This window comes from Poromitra crassiceps (assembly GCF_964638095.1).
Source record: "Poromitra crassiceps genome assembly, chromosome: 22".
NCBI classification, from domain to species: domain Eukaryota; kingdom Metazoa; phylum Chordata; class Actinopteri; order Beryciformes; family Melamphaidae; genus Poromitra; species Poromitra crassiceps.
Genome location: NC_139647.1, coordinates 3,048,791 through 3,069,850, shown reverse-complemented (window position 1 = coordinate 3,069,850; position 21,060 = coordinate 3,048,791). Strand labels below are relative to the sequence as shown.

The following is a 21,060-nucleotide window of genomic DNA, read 5'->3' as shown; positions in this document are numbered from 1 at the left end:
TCTTATGACACCACTGATGTCATAGGCACTGATGATGTCGACATACGCATTGTGGCATCATCAGATATTGCCCACTTTTATCTAATCTATCTATATACTATATATCTCTATCAAATGGAGTATGTGGGCTCTGTCCAGTGTTTCAAGTTCTGTGTTCGGCCACAGATCTGCCGTTTTACATGCGATCGGGCTGAAACCTTCAGGGTGTGTAAAGGGCACCTGTGCGGGTGACCTGACTGAGCTGGATTTTTAATTAATTTCTAATTAATGCCCTAATTATAGCTTATATATTTATACTGTAGTGTGTGTGTATATGTACAGTATGTATACACACAAGTGGTGCATGTTTAGATGTGGGCAGACTATTATGATAGGATTCATCAGGACAGGCAAATGCTCTTATAGATTCAGAAAGACTTGCAGTACTCTTTTACTGTCTATATGGGTAGCCTACTACAAAACACATTTCCTTCAGGGTTTTTTCCATAATTGTGTTGGCCATCTCAAAACCTCTTGAATATCTTGACAGCACCTCCATATTAGGAATTAAGCTGAGCTGGCTCCAACCTATAATACCGCTCCAAGTCTACCCCAGCAGGATCAGCTGTCAGAATCAGCTGTCTGTGTCCTCTAACAGCAGGTCTGTCTTCGATGAGCAGAATCAGATGTCTGTGTCCTCCATCAGCAGAATCAGATGTCTGTGTCCTCCATCAGCAGAATCAGATGTCTGTGTCCTCCATCAGCAGAATCAGCTGTCTGTGTCCTGTCCTCTATCAGCAGGATCAGCTGTCTGTCTCCTCTATCAGCAGAATCAGATGTCTGTGTCCTCCATCAGCAGAATCAGCTGTCTGTGTCCTGTCCTCTATCAGCAGGATCAGCTGTCTGTCTCCTCTATCAGCAGAATCAGCACCCTTTATTTCAAATCACGAGGATGGAACTCAAATTTGAACTACCATAATTACCAAGGTACTTCAAATACAGTAAAAAAAATCAAAATATGTATGTATGCATGTTGAATAGCTTAGCATGCTGTGGCAGCGCAGATATTGATTATTTCCTTATAGCGCCAATGCACCATTATGCTCTACTATACTAGCTGTATGTCAATAAAACAAAAGTACAATGCGTAAAGTACAATAATAAGAAACAAACTCATAGTTTTGGGGTTTTATTCAGGTTTGTAGTACATTTTAAATGTATTACGCCCTCTCAGTGATTGGGGAATTCAATGATTTTTCCATTTTAAAATGCACCTTTTCCCTCCATACAATTCACATCTGATTATACATTTAAATAAACTTAAAAAAAATATTTAATTTCCATATTTCCTTTTTTTAACTTTTCCTCTTTTCATACAAATCTTCACTTCAATAGAAGGTGTTAGCTTGCAGAAACAAAACAAAAAGAAAGAAACCTAATACAAACAAGTAAATCAATGTCAAGGCAGCGTTGGAAGTGCGACGCCTAACCAAACGGCTCTGAGGTAAGTGTCTGTCGCCCCCTGCAGCACCAGGCCTCCTGTTACCTCTTCTGATTCTTCTGGGCCTGCTTCAATAAAGTGTCAAAGTCTAGTGCATGAAACTTGCCCTTTGTTGGAGGCAATGGTTCGTACTCTCGATTCGAATCTGCAAAGAGAGAGAGAGACAGAGTCAACGTCACATCAAAGTGAGAGGACAAGAGAGGACAGTGTTGTACATTGTGTTTAGTTTGACCGATTTCCAAAAGACTGACTTGAATGTACTCAATCGAGCAACGTGAATGTCATGAAGACTTGGGACAAAGAAAGTACCATCTATTCATCTTAAAAGCAATAGTTTGGATTTTCAGATAGATGCCAAGTTAACTTGCACCCAGAGCTGAAATCTGCACTGTTAGCAGGCTACTGCAACTCCACCTCACCTTCTTGCTCCTTTCCTGGGAGCACCTGGCTACGGTGCAGATTTCATCTTAAAAACAGCGTATAAATGATGTCTTTTCAAGTCAACTTGGCATCTCAGGGCTTGTGGAGACTTGGATTATGCCAGGTGAGCAGTATGGAAGCAGCCACGCCCGGCGTGGGCGGTCTCCCATTTCCCCAAACTGGGGCCGCGCCGGTTGCATTCTACGGCATGTAGTACACTGAATGTTGGCAAAGTACCTCACACAACCCCACGTCAAAAAATCGGAACTATCCCTTTAAAAACCGTTCACTCAGTTTTGAATGATGTGTGTGTATTTGGTCCTTTTGACATAATACAAACGGCACATTAAGGCCACGCCTACCCAGGTCAGAGTAGCTGGTCTGGCAAAACTGTCTCCTCCCGCCGAAGCACAGATCAAACGGCAGCTCGTCAGGCTGGCGCAGCTTGCTCCCGTTTTCGATGGCCGTGAAGGCGTCCTTTGTGTCGTAGTACGTCACAAACCCATAGTTGTCCCTGCCGGAGGAAAAAAAGTCACAACGTGCATTTTGAACAACTCTGCCTTTATTCCTTCTCAGTCAAGCAGAAGTCTAGCTAAAGGTTTTACAACAACAACTGATCTTTGCGTGGTGTCGAGCTGTGGCTTGCTTTTAAAAGAGCCACCTGGAGGGGTGTTGCCAGCAGGCTCCAGTTATGAACAAGCCTGGTGTCGCTTTAGCACTGTAGCTTGGCCTAGGTGGTCACGGGATGGGGCCAACCAGGTTCAAAGACAGTGCAGAGAGCTCGTTAGTAGCTCGTCTGTGAAATCTCTTCAGTTAAAAGACAGTGCAGAGAGCTCGTTAGTAGCTCGTCTGTGAAATCTCTTCAGTTCAAAGACAGTGCAGAGAGCTCGTTAGTAGCTCGTCTGTGAAATCTCTTCAGTTCAAGTGATAATATGTAAGATTTTCATCTAAATAAATGTCACTATCTGATAGTGAGTTAACACTAGCCTTTGTATTTTCAGTATTGCAGCATTTATGAACTTGGTGTCTGTGGTGACACAGGGTGGGCGGAGCTAACACTATAGACGGTTTTAACTTGACAACAAAAACATTATTTTTGAATTGAACCCCCGCTCACTTCCTGTTGCAGTGTTTGCTATGGACATAAAAGAAAAAAAAACATTCAAGTGCAGGACTGACCATTCCGTGAAAACCGTCTATACAGCTGAGCGGCGAAAACAAAAGTGACGATGTCAAGTGAATATTTCTGCAGTTTGCCGAATGCTGAGAAAAAGGAAGTGCTGTGGGGTTACGCTCTGGTGAAAACCGTCTATAGACTCACTCTGTAGGTTACTGTAGGTTCACAGGGTGGGCGGAGCACAATAGACTCACTCTGTAGGTTACTGTAGGTTCCTGACAACTCTGTGTGAAGTAGGATAACAAGCTACTTTTTTCCACTCTCTGCTAACATGACGGGTGGTTACTATGGCTGAACACACTGAGTAATGTCACATAACACTGTTTGGATCTCACCTGCAATTACCACTCATTGCCAATAGGTGTCGCCAAAGAGAACAAAACTGAAATCTTCTGTATTATCACGTTGAGTAGTGGCTCATTGGCCTTTCATTACCCCAACAGCTGACGCATTAGATTGAGGAGCACTCTTACCCGTGATCTCTAAAGTGCAGGGTGCAGTCTTCAATCTCTCCGTAGAAAGAGAAGCGCTCTCTCAGCTCCTTCCGGGTCATCGTGCCCCGGATCCGACCCACGTAAACAACCCTGCGCTCCTCCTGAGAGAGACGTGCGGTCAGTCAGACGATCCACACAGTGAACAACTCAAAGGAGATCGTCTATGATGCAAAAACTGACTTACAATGGCTTTCTCCTTGCATCTCTTCACTTCTTCAGTGTCTTCGCTCGACTTGTGCATATAGACAGACCTATAAGAGGAGGAACTGCAAAAGACAAAATTCAATTAGCATTTCATGATTTTCAGAATTACTGGTAGACCGTTATGTTGCACAAAAGTGCCATAGTAGTAGTGAAGCTGTGCAAGAAATTTAACACTAGCTCATCTGACAAGAGACAAAACTATGCAATCTGTGTAATGACCATCACCCAACATGAAGATTGTGGTGTATGCGCTTGTACCTGCAAAGCCTTTGACCTCTCCGCCAACTGGCTCGTCCGCTGGGAGAATGAGACCGCGACCTGGAGCGACTCCAGGAGCCAGAACGAGAGGAGGAGTAAGAGTACTTCCTCCTCCTGGGAGGAGAGTGAGAGCCAGAGTGAGAGGAGGAGTAGGAGTTCTTCCTCCTCCTGGGAGGAGAACGAGAGACAGAGCGAGAGGAACACGAGGAGGAACCGGACGACGAGCTGGAACTGCTCTCAGAGTGACGGGAACGATACCTACAGAGGGAAACGGAGCAGGGGTCAGTGTGAGCAACATCAGGAAATCACAACCCCCAGGAATCGGTGCCAGATGTTGCATGGATGTCAAACACAGGGTTCCCACACCTTAAACACAAAACTCAAGGACTTTCTAGGCCCAATTCCCTCAAAACCAAGGACCCATGTCTCAAACGGCATAGTTTGAGACATGGATCAAGGTTAATTACCGTTACAAAACTATGAGAACTAGCAGGTGTTAATGTCTCGAGGCAGGTGGCGCATGAAATGAGGACGCACAGATGGTGGAAGACACATGCAGACAGCAGAACGTAGCCTATGTATTAATGTTAAGTTAAAACAAAAATCAAATTCAAAAGAACTGCAAATTCTATTCTTGCACAAAATATATAAAGGCCTTAATTTTTTTTCTCAGATTCACAAACTTTCAATGATTTCAAGGACCCCTGGGAATCCTGTAAATATGTGCACATGACATGTGACTGAGGGCCTCACCGTTTCTTAGGTGGAGAGTGTGATCTGGACTGAGAGGAGGAGTGGGAGTCTGAACCGCTGGACGAAGGGCTGTGGGAATGACCAGAACCTCTCTTCCTAGGCCGGCCCCTCTGCCTTTCTCCGGGGCTCGGCGCGGGGGCGGGGCTGGGGGTGCGAGAGGCCGTCCGCTGACGGTAGGACCTCCCAGAGGCCCCTCCTCCTCCCCGCCCGGGACTCCTCCTCTCCTTAACGGCGGTGGTGTCAGTCTCCTGGCGGGTAGGAGAGGCGTCGGGCGTCTCCAGAACAGAGCTTCCCAAAGCGCTGTCCGTCATGCCATCCAGGGTCTTGGGTAGTGGAGATTCCTGCGTTTTTACAACCGCAGCAGCAGCAGCAGTAGTAGTAGTGGCGGTCTGGAGAACGGATGCTGGGGCAGCTGGTTGGGGCTGCGTAGTGGTTGTGGTGGTGGGCTGCTTCATGGTTCTGATGGTGATGAAAGGCTGCTGTTTGACGTTCCAGCGCTTGCCCAGCTCAGCGGAAGAAGCCCCCTTATTGGGGAGGCAGTAGTCGTGGTCCAGGCACGCCAGGTCGGGGGCCACGGTGGCGGCAGCAGCGGTAGGTTTGCTGCGGAACTTGATGGAGGGCAGCGGCCGCGCTTCTATCTGGATCACTTTGGAGGGGGTCGGCTTGGACGTCTCAGCAGCAGCAGCCTTGCTCTTCCCCAGCAGGGCCAGAGGCTTCCACATCTGGTGGGGCGGGGTAGCGGGAGGAGTCAGCGCTGAAAAGGGAAATTAAATCAACCGCAATTAAAAACTCATTTGTCAGTTGAGTGTCAATCAAAAGCATTTGGCTTCACGCCGCTGCGTGTCGTGTAGCAGCAGCAGTGGAAAAAGTATCTTGGAGCCTGATTTGAAAACCGTAAACTAGAACTCCTCCAGAGCCTTTTATGCTTTTATAGTGTTGGAACATTTGCACTCAAACATAAAGGTTTATAAAAAGTGACAAAATTCATGCTCCAGGTGATCCAAAACTCCTGCCAAGAAAATAATAATATGCTCTGTTACAATGCCGGTAGCATGTGAGAGTACGAGAGGTGTGCAAGGGCAAAATGTGCCCCAACTCGCCAACAGCTAGCACACAGCTAGCACACAGCTAGCACACTCAATGCAAATGAAAAAAATGTAGGTGCAGGAAAATGAACTTCAATAAGAGAGGCAAAGTGACCGCCTACTTCCTGCTTCAGCACTGTACCAGAGATTTTCATTCACCATTCATTTTCCCATAGACATTTCATAAAATGCGTATAAAAATATGTTTACTGGTTCAAACCAAACGGTACAGATATATTTAGAAACAGGAGAGATCGCATAACATTTCACTGGGACCAAAACGTTTAAAAAAAATGCGGGTTTAAAGAAAATATTTTTTCATGTTTTTTTTTTTAGTTTTGGTCCGAGTGAAATGTTCTATGGTCTCTCCCGATTATAGCGTTCGCTGAATCGTTTGGTTCGACGAAGTAGAACTATTTTATAAGCATTTTACGAAATGTCTATGGGAAAATAAATGGCGGATGAAAATCTGTGGTACAGTGCTGAAGCAGGAAGTGGCGTTCACTTTGCCTCTCTATAGAAAAGATAACAGGCCAGCACACTACATGTCTTTTCCAACGTTGACTATGCATCATGTGGGACAGATGTTTCAGCAAAAAGCACTTCCTCAGAATGTGCCCTAGCCTAGAGGGAGACACTTTGTATTCTCATTTGCTCTTCTAATAAAAATAAGGTCAATTAGGATCATTATTACACAGTATTCCGTGTTATTTTAATTATTTCACTTGTAAGTCATTGCATTTATACCATTATCAAAACTTTGGTATTGGGGACATCACTTGAATTAGTCTTGCCAAGCCTTTTCAAAGACGTTTTCCCCCTGGAAATTTACCTGCAGCGCTTGAGACGTCATTGGCCCTCACACGCTCCACAAACGGTTTCTCTGGAGCCAACTCAACACTGCAAAGCAAGCACACGTGTCTGTTAGCACATACATGGATACAACCTCAGTTTGTCTTAAGTAGAGCAGAATCCAGCAGCAGAGTGTCCGTCCGGGTCAGAACTCTCGAGGCCACGTTACCAGGGCCCGGCCAGACAGACAGACAGCAGGTTCTGAGGAACGCGGTAGGTCCTGGTCAAAGGTGGATATAGGCCACCTCCACACTCACTCACACACACACACTACGCAAGTAGGGTCACTTGCAATTCGAGATTCCCAGAGTTCCTCCAGCACTCACACACACACACCAGAGCAGCATGGGAGCTGTAGGGTAACTCACCTGGAGTTTCCTACAGCAGCTGCTCTACCAGTGACCTCCGGCACCCCGGGCTCCTCTTTGGCTGAGGAGAGAGGGGATAGGGAAGGGAGAGGATGAGCACAGGGTAAAGAATGGCCTGGGAAAACAAATCAAAACCGAACTGATTGAGTGGATAACACTTTTACTACACAGGGTAACACACACTGCAAGGCCAAATTGTACAACCTGCATAGTAAGGCTTAAAACGCATCATGTCAGAAACGACTCTTTGGGTACTATGAAGCATGACGTGGTATTTCTCATGATTAAGACGTGATCAAACAAGTAGCACATGGTCAGCAGCTGTACGTTAACCGCGTGGTAACATGGGAATGGTGGTGTGATCGTCAGCCCACTGACATTGAGTGTAACGGCCCCTATACGGTGTCTAGCCACTTGTTCTGGTTGGGGCCTATACCTCCGCCCGGACAAAGCCAGCACGGCGAGGGTTAAATGCATTTTGCCGACAGGGCAGAATTCCAGCAGCTGAGCAGACAGGCAGCAGCACACAAAGCAGCTTCTCTGCCCACCCCCCCTCTCTTAACCCATTGATACCTGATGCAGCATTTGCGTGTATATCCCTCATTTGTGTGCGTATCCCTTTAAGACCGCGAACCGCGTTAACGCGGTTCGCGGTCTTAAAGGGATACGCACACAAATGCTGCATCAGGTATCAATGGGTTAAAGGGGAACATCTCAGTGGAATAAAAACACAGAAAGTGTCATGTTGCATCATCAGAAGCTCCTAGAACTGGTCAACGTTGGCCCTATAACCTTTGAACCTAAAAAGAAATCGTTTAAAATAGATAGGCTTAAAGTTAACGCAAGTCAGCCCAACCATACCCTATCTTTATCATAAGGACCGTTTTGTTGGACTATGAACTCTGAGGTGTCCTCGTTATCTAAAGTCTCTGCTGGTCCAAAATATTAAGAGAATGGCCTGCTGGCTTGACTAATAGTCCACTGATGAGCATACATACAGTATGCCTTAAATGTAAATACAACATTCTGCACAACAGACATTGGAGCTATGGAGAGCTTGAGGTGGAGCCATGGAGAGCTTGCCTTGAGGTGGCCACTTGGTAACCCCAGAAGTATTTAACTCCGGCATTCCACCCCTTAACCCATTCCTCCTATCCAGAGATAGCTCTGCAATGCTACACAGCACTTCCCACCATCACAAAAGCAGGGGAAGTGATACTCAAGACCACATTTAGCCAAGTACCGAGCTATGTGACCCACTGAGCACTTTGTCTGTACCATCACCATTATACCAACGATAAAGCACCAGCATCAGGCGTCTATGAAAACACCACATAAGGGAATGCGTGACTTAACTACTACATCGATGGACTGAACATCTCCGCATCAGATGAAAAGGATTGACGAGCAACAACGAAGAAGATATAGAAAGATAGATGAATGGATACAGTCATGCATTGTTTTGCATCTTCGATATTGCTCACCTTGGGTCTCTTCAAACTGCTCCAGCAGGCTGGTCAGATCAGCAGCTTCAATACCTAGGAAAAGCCAAAGATTAAAATAAAATAAATACAATAAAAATAAACACACACGTAGAAGGAATAAGAGAATGTATTTCTTCACATTAAAAACGATGTCTCTGCAGTCGCGAGTTGAAACGAAAACAAAATGAAAATGAAAAAAGGTGCAATGGTGAAATAACATACGATCAACTTGAAACTCACCAATCTCACTGGTGAAGGCCTCGATCAGTTCCTGTGTGGGACTTTTTGCCTTCAGGGGTTGTTGTGCTGCTGCCGTGGTGAGTCTCCCTGGAGCTCGAGGAGCAGCCTTCAGGCTCCGGGAGGAGGGCTTAGAAGGAGGAGGAGCGGTGTGGGAAGGAGCACGGGGCTGGTGGGTACCACAGATTGTCGGTTTGAAGGGTTTGCTAGCAGACGTGACTGAGCAAGTCACTGAGGTAGCAGCGGCGGGCTGAGGCACCTTCTGGCCAGTGGGTTTCTGCAGCAGGACACTGGGAACCATCTGGGCAGACACAGTAGCAGCAGCAGCAGCTTTGGGTTTGAGAGCCTCTGTAGTGGTTTCAGAGGAGACTTCACAGAGCCCCCCGGACCGAGGGGATACAGGCTCAGAGTGGGGCCTTTCGACAACAACTCCACCCTCGTCTCCGGAGGGTGCAGAAGAGGAACCCTGGCCATCTGCTTGAGGAGGTATGAGCTGAGTGGCTGGCTGAGAAGACGACAGAGAGCCAGAGCTCTGAGGCACACAAGGCTGGGCAGGGGATGAGGTGGTATGTGGATGTGGGGGTAAATTCTTCTTAATGCTCGGTGCAGCAGCAGCAGCAGCAGGAGGAGGATTCTGGAGTTGAGAGGGTTTCGGGGTAGAAACCGGTTCTGGCACAGACACTTGTTGGGTTTTGTGAACCGACGTAGTAGTAGTGACAACCTTGCTGGAGGCGGCGACCATGTAGGCCGGTGGCACCAGCAGTGCCTCTGGGGTAGGTGGTGCCCCGGGCCCCATGGGCTGCCAAGCGGCTTTGACCTCCACCGCTTCCTTCTTGGACGACAGGGGGTAGGGCCAGCGGGGGTCCTTGGGGCTGGGGTCAGGCAAACAGGGGATGGGGGGCAGCTCTGTCGGAGGCTCCGGGAGGGTGGGCCACTTGGTGCTGTGGTCTTCTTGTCTCGCCACCGGAGCGGGCTTCTTCTGCTGCCTGAGCCGCCGGTACTCCTCCAGACTGAGCGGTTTGGGCTTCAGCTCTTGGACCGGAGGGGCCACAGGAGGGAGGACTTCACCGAAGTCTGAAGACACGGGGAGTGCCTGGGCTGCAGAGCTAGCTGTTGAGGAGACTTGGAGCTTCTCAGGTGCTGGGGGTAACGGCTTGGGCGTTTCATTAGCCTGCAGGGAACTCACAGCTGTGGGCGGACAATTAGTCCGAGTCCTCACGTTTATCGGCAATGGGTCTCGAGACGTTGTGAAATGAACACTCATGCTAGGGGGTAGTGTTAGGGTGGTCACTTCTGAGTGTGTTTCAGTTTGGCATGTGTTTAGTTCCTTATGTTTTGAAGAGGAACCTTTGTTTTTCCTCCCTTCCTTGATTCGCCTTTTTTCAGGCTTCGCATGTGATTCTCGTACCGACCTCCCTGCTGAGCTGCTCCGGAGGACCCTTCCCTCCACAGCTTCAGCTCGGTGCGCTCGCTTACTTTTCTTTTTCTTTTTTCTCCTTGAAGGACTTTTCTCCATGATTTCTTCTTTGGGTCTCTTCACAACCCTCTCATCTGTCACATTTGAACTTAGAGCTGGGCTCACAAGGCGGACATCCTTCACCGGGGACTCACTGGCGGTGGCATCTTCTTCATCATCATCAACAACTATATGCTCTGAATTGTCAGACATCACTTCCTCCGTTTGGTCGGGAACTTTCCGTTCCCATTCTGAGGAGTCTTCTAGTGCAGGCAGAGAGACAGGGAGACCCATGGCTGGGATAGCCAAGATGGGCTCTCCATGTTCCCCCTGGTCCACCACCTCGAGCAAGATACCTCCTTCAGGCAACATCTGCTCCCCCTCTCCATCCTCCATACAAATTGTCATACAGTATGGGTGCATATGCCTGACAAAGTCCCCCAAGCTAACTGAGATACCGTCTTCCCCCTCGCCCTCATGCTCTAGGGTGATGGGCAGAGGGAGGGTCAGACCTCCCCAGCCTAGCAGCTCGTTGTCTGGGGATGAATGCTGTCTCTCTGGGCTCAGGGTGAGGGAGCCATCCTCCTCCTCCTCCTCTCCGTCACTCCTCTGTATAGAGCCTGCCTGTATCCTGGGGAGGCTCTGGGTGCAGAGAGGGAGACGCACATTTCCAGTCACATTCTGAACATCTAACAACAGTCTAATACTACTAGATGTTCTTGAGATGATGTGCAGGGAGGAGCTACCTTTCCAGTTGATGAGGTGGTGCTGCAGATAGTGTCTCTCTCTGGAGGGGAGCGGGACAGACACAGCAATCTCCTGAGCTACAGAGTGGAAGATGAACAAAGCATTACAAACCACGCATAATGAAATGAAGGTCCCATTTGATGCTGTTTATTAAAACATGTCTCGTGGGTATTTAAAACAACATTATGAATTCTCTTGCAAAGACAATCCAGCCTTGGTGAGACTTCTGTATCTCCCCTCAACTATGTGCTGTTTTAGTGGGTGGGACCTCTGATAAGATGATCTGTTAGGAGAGATACATCTTTGGTGTAGTTGACTGTTTTCTGGGCATTTTTCCATACAAGGTTTGGTCTTCTGCATTCAGTTGGTATGGCATTAATTGAGCGTTACTTTGTGGCATTAATTGAGTGTTACTTTGTGGCATTGAGTGTTACTTTGTGGCATTAAATGAGTGTTACTTTGTTGCATTAAATGAGCGTTACTTTGTGGCATTAATTGAGTGTTACTTTGTGGCATTAAATGACTGTTACTTTGTTGCATTAAATGAGCGTTACTTTGTGGCATTAAATGAGTGTTACTTTGTGGTGTCACAAAGTTACACAAGTCCAGGCAGCTTGTTTGGGGGCATTTTTTCCCTACATGGCCTGTGTGGATTCACACAAAATTGGACCTTTAACCACAACAAGAATCAGTTGACTGGAAGCAGGGGGACAACCCAGGCCCTCCAAAGGTGCCCTTGAGCAAGGCCCTTAACCCCAACCGCTCCAGTGGAGCTGATCAGTGGCCAGCAGATCAGACTGTGGTTGTACTGGTCAGCTTCCAGGTATGAATGTGTGTGTGTGAATGTGAACAGGGCACTCCTGAAAAAGAGAGCATTGCTCTCAGTGAGACTCCCCCTGTATAAATAAAGGTTAAAAAAAAAAGAAAAAAAAAGGGAAACATCAGAATGAGGAAGGACTTCCTTGTGAGGTTTCCTTTGGAGTGTCTGGATTGACGTCCTGCTTCCAGTTTGTGTTCCCGTTTTCAAAGAGCACCCTACACTTCTTTTTGGACAATAGAGCTCCCAGTCATTCGTTAAATTCACATCCTCCTATTATATTATTATTATTATAATAAAAGGGAGCGAGCATGTGGGCTATCTCTGTTCTCTCTCTCTCTCTGTTTCAATGTTTGTCCCACTGAATTGATGTCATCAGTGATGTCATAAATCACTGATGATGTCATAAGTGATGTCATCAGTGATGTCACTTGAGCAAGTGGGTTAACTGATGTCATAGTGACATCACTGATGATGTCATCAATGTCATACCATGAGTGGCCATCAATGATGTCATACATAGGCATTGTGACATCACTGATGACGTCATCAGTGACACACACACGAGGGAGAGGAGGGGGAGACAGAATGAGGGAGACATTGCACACGTGCCAATAGGGCAGGCGAGGCCACGCAGCAGCGGGGCTGCGTATGCGAGCTGCAGGGCCAGCTCGGCGAGCTGCAGGGCGGGCGAGCCTAGGAATGGAGTGCACGTAGCGTGCGAGATGCCTAGTTTATATACATTTAACATGGGTAAGATGGTAAGATGTACGACAGAGGGCAGCCGGTGAGGCTTCCCTCCACCTTGTAGAGCCCCTCTTTGTGAGGCTTCCTGAGCCTGTAGGCCCGGTGGGGGTTGTGATGAGCAGCAGAGAGTTGTGTGTATGACAGCTGCGCACTAACCGGAGACTGCTCCCTGCCCTTCTGACCCGACAGCAGCTCCGAGTCAGGCAGCATGTCAAACGGGGACAGGTTCTCGTCATCTACGTTATCCAGGATCTCCGTCAGGGCAGTTAGCAGCGTTGCCTCGCTCTCCTCATCCAAACCTTTGGCCTAAATAAACACAATGAAAGTTTAGCTGCAGGTACACACACAGTGCACACCAGGTACACACAGTGCACACCAGGTACACACACAGTGCACACACAGTACACACACAGTGCACACCAGGTACACACAGTGCACACCAGTATCACGTATGTAAACAAACAAGTGTACAATGCTTTAGAGTGAGCGGAACCTCAAGTTCCACTTTGTGAAGAGTCTTGCCTCTGTTGTTGGCACATCCTCAAAGATGGAGAGGATGGAGGGGTCTAAGCAGGTTTGAAGGGCCTCCAGGTGTTCTCCAGAGCTCAGCCTATCAGACTACAGGAAGGAAGAAGACACAGAGCTCAGCCTATCAGACTACAGGAAGGAAGAAGACACAGAGCTCAGCCTATCAGACTACAGGAAGGAAGAAGACACAGAGCTCAGCCTATCAGACTACAGGAAGGAAGAAGACACAGAGCTCAGCCTATCAGACTACAGGAAGAAAAGACATTCTGATTTTCTGTACAAAAAACAAGGCTGCAGTCAAATCATGCAACAACCCCATTCAGGCAATAAGCATCAGTTCTTGAAGCTCCAGCCATCAAGATCTTCCATACTATTACTTGTGATTAGCGATGACATCATCACCGATGACATCACTGTTTCAACAGCCCAAGTTTGGCACTGATGACATCACTGATGACATCATCACTGATGACATCATTATCCATTCCTGACTGAATTAATTAATGCCCGATTCACCCCAAAACACCTTCTCTTGACCACACACTGCGCAGGCTGCGCACATGGTAAAAATGTAAAGCAAACAAACTCTGCTCACTGGAGGGAAATGGGTACAAACTAGACCGGAGCCGGTTTGGTAAACCTGTTCTAGCACGCAGAGAAGGATTCATAACACCCACCGACACCCTTGTCAAGTCGAAGCAAAAGTTGGAGTGCAAGAGGTGGTAAATGAAGGCTATTTATTTGGTGGTTGGAACAGAGAAAAAGCCCAAGTTTTCATTTGAGATTGAGAATAGACTCGAGGAAACCCTAGAGGGCAAGGAGGCAGTGCACAGGTTTCTACTCCCAGCTTGGAAGAGGAGAAAAACAAAATACCACAGAAGCAACATTTTCTTTGAGTGTATTGGACATAAGAGACTGCCATATGCACACAATAAATAGATAACTGAGAATAATCAGGTAACTCTAAACAGTTTATTAGTGTGCATGTAAACGCACTCATTACCAACAGAATTTGTGTTTTGGCTATGAAAAATGAACTAATTGAATCAAAACACAAAAGCCTTAAAAAGGGATGAGGGGACAGATTCTGATGACCAAAACTGAATTCATACTGGTAAGTCTGAAATACCAATGTGAACAGCTTTCAACAGGTTCTCCTCCTAAACCACATAGTTCCCCATACACATATACACATAACAAATAAATATGTAGGCCTATCAAATCTCTACCATGTCTATGGCATAAATAAAATAAGCAGGCTACATTCCAGATAAGCAGTGGGTTCATGCACTATGTACACCAGATAACAAGATAACTCATACAGTGACCCACGTGTTCATGTCCATACGTTCATTCAGAGCCAGACGGTGTGCGCAGACATATTTGTTCCACGCCTCACCCCGTCCAAACCACGTGTTGCACTACAACAAACGCAACGAGGCGTCCGTATCTCTCTTCCACGTTCAATTTACAAACGAATACTAACAACCTACGAACTGGCATCATTTATAATAACTGTTGATTTCAAGCATTATGGAAGATACTAGCCTATATCATAACTAAGACGGCAGAGAAGCAATTCAAATAAATGTCGCCTGTTGTTGCGCATGTGTAAAGGCACCCACATGTGATGATTCACTCGCCACGAGGAAACCACATGTGGGACACACAGGCTACAGAGGGAAATAACTCTTTGGGCTGCAGCAGCACCAGTACCGACCAGCACACCGGTTCGGGTGATGGTATTCATTCAGTGTGTGATATCAGGTCGCCATCATTTTAGATGCATCATCATCAATAGCGATGACACATTCCCGCAATGTGCTGGCATTAAGCCTATTGGCTTCATTATCTAGCACAAACCACACCATAGCAACCACTAACACGCAGCAAACAGGTGAAATATTGTAAAATTATAAATCGAAACTGACGCGAGCATGAACAACACGAGCCGGTTGCTGTGCTAAACGTGCATTAACGTGAACTGGTACCACGTGTGGGGATAAATCAAGACACCGGGAGCACGCAGGCATTTGCACATTATCCAGCTGATTGGCCTCGGATGTTTCCTTTCAACGATCAATTACAATTGCTGCACATGCAAAAACAATGACATGTACATAAAACACAGCTGTCATGTCTCTTGTTAGAGACTGATCAATAAAAAGGAGGAAAAGGCTACCTCGCTGCCTAGCTAGTCGAGCGACCCTCCCTAGCCATCTACGTTAACGTAAAACAAACATAAAAGGCACACATTTGCCATAACGCGTGCGACATTAATTGACAGATTTGACAATAACATTGAGGCATGGGGCGAGTTATAATCATCCCAAAATCAGGACTAAGGTTAGCTCACTTTAACAAGTTTGCTAGTGACACACGATGGTTCGTATCCACGTGTCACTTTTCCATGCGCAGTGGACGGCTTGTACACAACACTGTCTGCGCTGCTGACAAACACTAGGCGCAACAAATAACGTTATCAATGAAACCATCCACCAGGCAGTAGCGTCTAGTAGCTGTTCGTTACCTCGGCTAGTGTATCCGTACAGAAAAAGTCCATATTGCAGGCTGCTAACATCTCCTCGCCTGCTCCCCACCGCGCCGCCATCTTGCAAGTCCACACTGACTGGTCGCTAGTAAAAGTAGTGAGTGAATCACGCATTGGAGGAACAAGCAAGGCAAGCCGGTGGAGTCCCGGAGACACGTGGTCTGACATTCCCGGCAAAATGACGCAAAATGACGCAGGGGGTCAGAGGTAAACATCCCATCCCCAGCTCTACATTTTGGTGGCTCCAGAATGAAGAGGAGAAAATGCGCACCAGCCACTGACAGCCAGGCATGTAATGTATGATTCATTTATAACAAATACTCAACTGAACCGTGAATATTTCTACACTCCCCGCTCCCTAATGAATCTTGGCAACTTTGTATCACATAAGATCCTCCCCTCCATATGCAGCAAAAGCGCTCAGATGTAAGGTATACTTTTACATTGTTGTCTGTGGTGTCACCTCCTCAACCAAACACATTTTCTTATTTCCCCATGCTATGGATATCTTCTCAGTTCAAATTGGCTAAGTGGGTGGTGTGTGGTTCAGTCACGATTGTGATGTCATCAGTGATGTCACTTGTGCAATTGTGATGTCATCAGTGATGATGTCATCAGTGATGTCACTTGAGCAATTGTGATGTCACCCAACTGTTATCATCACTCATCAGTCATCAGTCAGTAATATAAATGGGAGCTAGGGCTCTGTCTGTTTCTGTTTCTCTGTTTCTCTGTCCCACTGTGATTGTTCCACTGTGCTGTCATAAATCCCACTGTGACATCATCAGTGATGTCATAAACCCCACTGTGACTGGTGATGTCATAAACCCCACTGTGACATCATCAGTGATGTCATAAATCCCAGTGATGTCTTAAATCCCACTGTGACATCATCAGTGATGTCATAAATCCCAGTGATGTCTTAAATCCCACTGTGACATCATCAGTGATGTGAATGCAAGCTGCAGGGCCAGCTTGGCGAGCTGCAGGACGGACTCGCCCGTGTCACGGGTGAGCCTAGCAATCGAGGATCCCTAGTCAGTTAAAATTGGCTAAGTGGGAAAATTGGCTAAGTGGCCTCTGTGGTGGTGGTGGTGTCTGGCTGCCTGTAACCTCGCGTCACCAGGCTCTTCTCGGCGAGAAAGAGCCTGGCTCCCGCCCACAATTGATTTTGTCACCCTACTGGTTCCCGCCTAGAGCCCGCCCTAGACCGGATGGCAGCGTTTCTAGCTCGTCAACTTTCACGTTAACTTGACAATTTGACCCAAGTATCAGAATCCTCTTTCACCGTTTTGACCGGTGTGTCAGGCGGTGGTGGCGGAGATGCCATATTGCATAAACGTTTTGTTTTATGTAACGCTAGCTTTGTTTTGATCAGACTCTAGTTTAGGTAACATCACCGCGTCAAGCTAACGGCAACAAAGACGTTGTTAGGCGCATTGCCATCCGGTGTTAATTCTGGGTCCGGGGTTTACGCCCCCATGACAAAAAGCGGGGTGGAAGGTGCCCAGACTAGTCTGCCTGTGTCGGTGTCAGGCTCCAGAGTCTCCACCCTGACCCTAGGAATCGAGTATATATATATATTTTGTTTTACAAATTTATTTACACAATACGAAAATACAGGTTCACAATATAGAGGTTACAAGACAACTACAAAGGCCATTCAACATAATACATACAGAAAATACAAAAAGGAAAGAAAAGAAAGGGAGGCATACGAGAGACTCTATAAGGTTACAAATCAAATTCAATAGACAAGGCTTTAGTTTTCACAGCTTTAGAGTTTGTGCAGTACTTTAGTGCAGTGGTCCCCAACCACCGGGCCGCGGACCGGTACCGGGCCGCAACGCATTTGGTACCGGGCCGTTTCAAGTTGACGTTTATTTATGTGTGTAATTGAAACAAAAACATAAATAATGTAGGCTACATACAGTACAACACAAAAGGCTGTTATTTACCCTTTGTCGCCACCTGGTGAGTAAATATATATGTAACTAAAACCATTAAAATTGACAACCGGTCCGTGACTTTTTTCCCCCATGTATCTACCGGTCCTTGGCACAAAAAAGGTTGGGAACCCCTGCTTTAGTGTATCCAGGTATGCTTTTAAGTATGACTTGAAGACAGTAAGATTAGGTTTCTGCTTTGCAAATTTGCTGGCATGTATATGGAATTTTGCTAATAGAGAAATGAGGTTGAAGACATATATTTTTTTAGAGGGGATTTCATCAACAACAACAAAAAAAAAAAAAAAAAAAAAAAAATTAAAGTTGAGTTGAGTACTTAATTTCCTGTTCAACACCATGGTCCTGCCAAAAGGTCTGAGTATAAGTACAGTCCCCAAAAAGGTGAGTTTCTGTTTCACCAACAAGGTGACAGAAGGAACAAAGAGGGGCAATGTTTAGTTTGTATTTTACAATAACTGAATTGACAGGATAATGCCTGTGCAATATTTTCAGAGATACTTCTCTTACTTTATTAGAGACGAAGAATGGAATCGAGTAGTTTATATTTGTTATATTTGTATAGCATCATTCTAAAGTTTATATTATTATTATTATTAGTATTAGTATTATTGTTGTTGTTGTTGTTGTTGTTGTTGTTGTTGTTGTTGTTGTTGTTGTTGTTGTTATTATTTATTATTAATAATAAAGACAGGACAGTTGACCATTTGTCATGACCCACTGTAACTGATCCTTGGGAACAGCAGTGAATGTGTGTCTCAGAATTTGAAGCAAATTGCTCCACCCCTCCCCAGGGGTGGAGATAGTAATTATGGGCCTGTCTGGGGCCCCCTCTGCTTTGCCCTCATCCCCACACTACCACTATCAACCCACCCACAACTCAAACACACAGGGGCCTATTTAAACAATCTATAGCAAATAAAGCCGTGGCACAAGTGCATTTTAGGGTGTGTCCAAATCCACTTTTGCTAATTCAACTGTGCATAATCTGGGCGCAAATTAAGGCGCAAATTGCTTTGTGCTTAGTCTCTTAATTAACATAGGTGTGTTTTGGGCGTAACACAAATTAAACCAATCAAAGTGTCATCTCCCATCAACAAAATAATAGCCAAAAGCCTTAGGGTCAATATGTAAAAAAATACCTTTCATTGACTGAAACTTCACTTCCCTGTCATTTCCGTTCTGTGGATTGCTACAATGGAAAACAGAATTAGTTATGAAAATTCTGTTTACAACCACAAAAAGCAGGCTGAACTAAACTCATGTGTTCTATCTCTCCTCTGTTACATTCAGTACCGGGGACAGCGCCATGCGGCCCTATGCAAATAGCCTATAAAGTATTGGACACATTCCTAATTGAACTTTTGGGCTCGAACCTGATATATAAATATAGTGCTGCTAATCGTCTGTCTTTGCAGAATAGCAGCTCAGTCGCCAGACAGAATGCTATCTTTCCCATGTAGTTGTACCTGCACATCTAGGATGATATGGATTTAGCTGAACACTAGGTGGAGGCATCAGGGCCGGTTCCAGAACAAGATGACTAGGGGTGCATCCTAGATAGGAAAGGGTGCAGATGCCCGGCCGAAGGCCGGGCCCACTCGGGTGGCCGGCCAAAGGCCGGCCGCCCGAAAAATTTGACATGTTATTTTACTAAAAATAATGCATTTGACCATCATTTCAAGTAGAATGATACCACCCAAGCAAGAATATTTCAAGTGTTTCAAGTGCTTTACTGAAATATTTGGACCATATAATGATAATTCAATTATCTCAACCTTAAAAGGTTACATATAGGTGCCAAAAAGCCATAAAATCACATCAAAGAACAAAGAAAAACAACAACTATAATTCAAGTTTAAACAGTAAGTGTGCAGCTGTAGCATTTATTTAAAAAAAAAAAAAAAAAAAAAAAAAAATTTTTTTTTTTTTTTTTTTTTTACTTTTCAACTGAGCATGCAGACAATTAAAATAAGGGTGCAATGCATGCTTTTGCACCCCCGTAGAACCGGGCCTGGGAGGCATAGACAGGGAAAGTACTGACATCTTACTAGTATTAGGTACTTTGAACTAGATATCTGATGTTGTGATATACACGTCTCCTTAAATGTTGTTGTAAGCTTGTACTTTTTTCCATGGCCAGGAATCAAGGGACGGAGGTTTTCCACCTTAGGCCTTCTTTGGATGAGTAAAACATGTAGCATTTGTGTCGTGAAACTATTTCCTCAACTATTATTATTTATTTTGTGCCACGGTGATATTGGAGGATAGGATTTGTTTATGATAGGTTAGTGTTTTATGATTTTTGCCTCTACTCTTGAAATAATGACAGGCATAACATTTCTGATGGGTTTGTACCCTTGTAGTTTCAAATGGTCTTTTGTGTCTGTCCTTCTTTGATGTTGTTGTAACTGACTTCTAGGCTATTGAAAATGTGGCTCCCCGCATATTTTAGTACATATACTATCAGGGGCTAATTGTTCTGTACTTGTACTTAGAAAATATCAAATAAATATCATCTAATAAAAAAAATATATATATATATATATATATATATATATATATATATATATATATATATATAGCTATATAAACACCCTCTTTTATGTGGAAAGATTTGGACTTGAAGTGGCTCTTCTACTACTTCTTGGTGCACATCTAAAGAATGTGACATTGTGGCAGTCAGTGGAATCACACGATTCTCTGTCTCCTCTGATTTAGGCTGAACAAAAAATACTCCCTAAATAATAAATATATTCCAGGAGAACCTGAGGTAAAGAAGCAGATACAGGACAGCGTTGGAAGCCCCATGTATTACTGTAGCTATAGGAAGGAGAGGTGTGAGGAGGAGGAGCTATGTATTACTGTAGCTATAGGAAGGAGAGGTGTGAGGGGGAGGAGCTATGTATCACTGTAGCTATAGGAAGGAGAGGTGTGAGGGGGAGGAGCGAACACCAGGAGAGGTTGAAGAGAACACAGAGAGGTGGGATTAAATTGGGTCAAGTACAAAAGCGGTGGTGTTATATTCCTCATTAGGACAGGTACCGCATGGCACACGAAGGCCACGGGCAATTCCCTGGCTCCCACAGGCAGAAATGGATCAGAAGTGGGACCACACACACACACACACACACACACACACACACACACACACACATACAAACACACACACACACACACACACACACACACACACAAACACACACACACACACACACACACACACACACACACACACACACACACTGCCCTTCAACGTGGTTCATTACTTTCTCTCTCTTGAACTATTTTACATCATGTCATATTCTCATAATAGCCGTGTGACTCATAAAGCTATTATTGTTTTGGCAGTTTTCCTGCAGCCGTTTGGGTGGAAAAGTTTCCAAATTCCGTCACTAATGTTGGCTCCAACAATGACGTCTTCACCGTGGCACAGAC

General features: G+C 45.6%; 1 protein-coding gene across 1 annotated transcript; it reads right to left on the bottom strand.

Moving 5' to 3' along the window:
* Window positions 1–1,181: 1,181 nt before the first annotated feature.
* pprc1 (PPARG related coactivator 1) lies at window positions 1,182–15,718 on the bottom strand (the record flags this gene model as incomplete). The annotated part of the gene is made up of 14 exons (XM_083658146.1): window positions 1,182–1,625; window positions 2,263–2,414; window positions 3,551–3,672; window positions 3,756–3,837; window positions 4,034–4,291; window positions 4,787–5,540; window positions 6,704–6,771; window positions 7,092–7,152; window positions 8,576–8,629; window positions 8,816–10,910; window positions 11,015–11,092; window positions 12,736–12,885; window positions 13,102–13,197; window positions 15,638–15,718. The coding sequence occupies 14 exons, from the start codon at window positions 15,716–15,718 to the stop codon at window positions 1,522–1,524; spliced, it is 4,155 nt and encodes a 1,384-aa protein (XP_083514272.1). The 3' UTR covers window positions 1,182–1,521.
* Window positions 15,719–21,060: the final 5,342 nt, after the last annotated feature.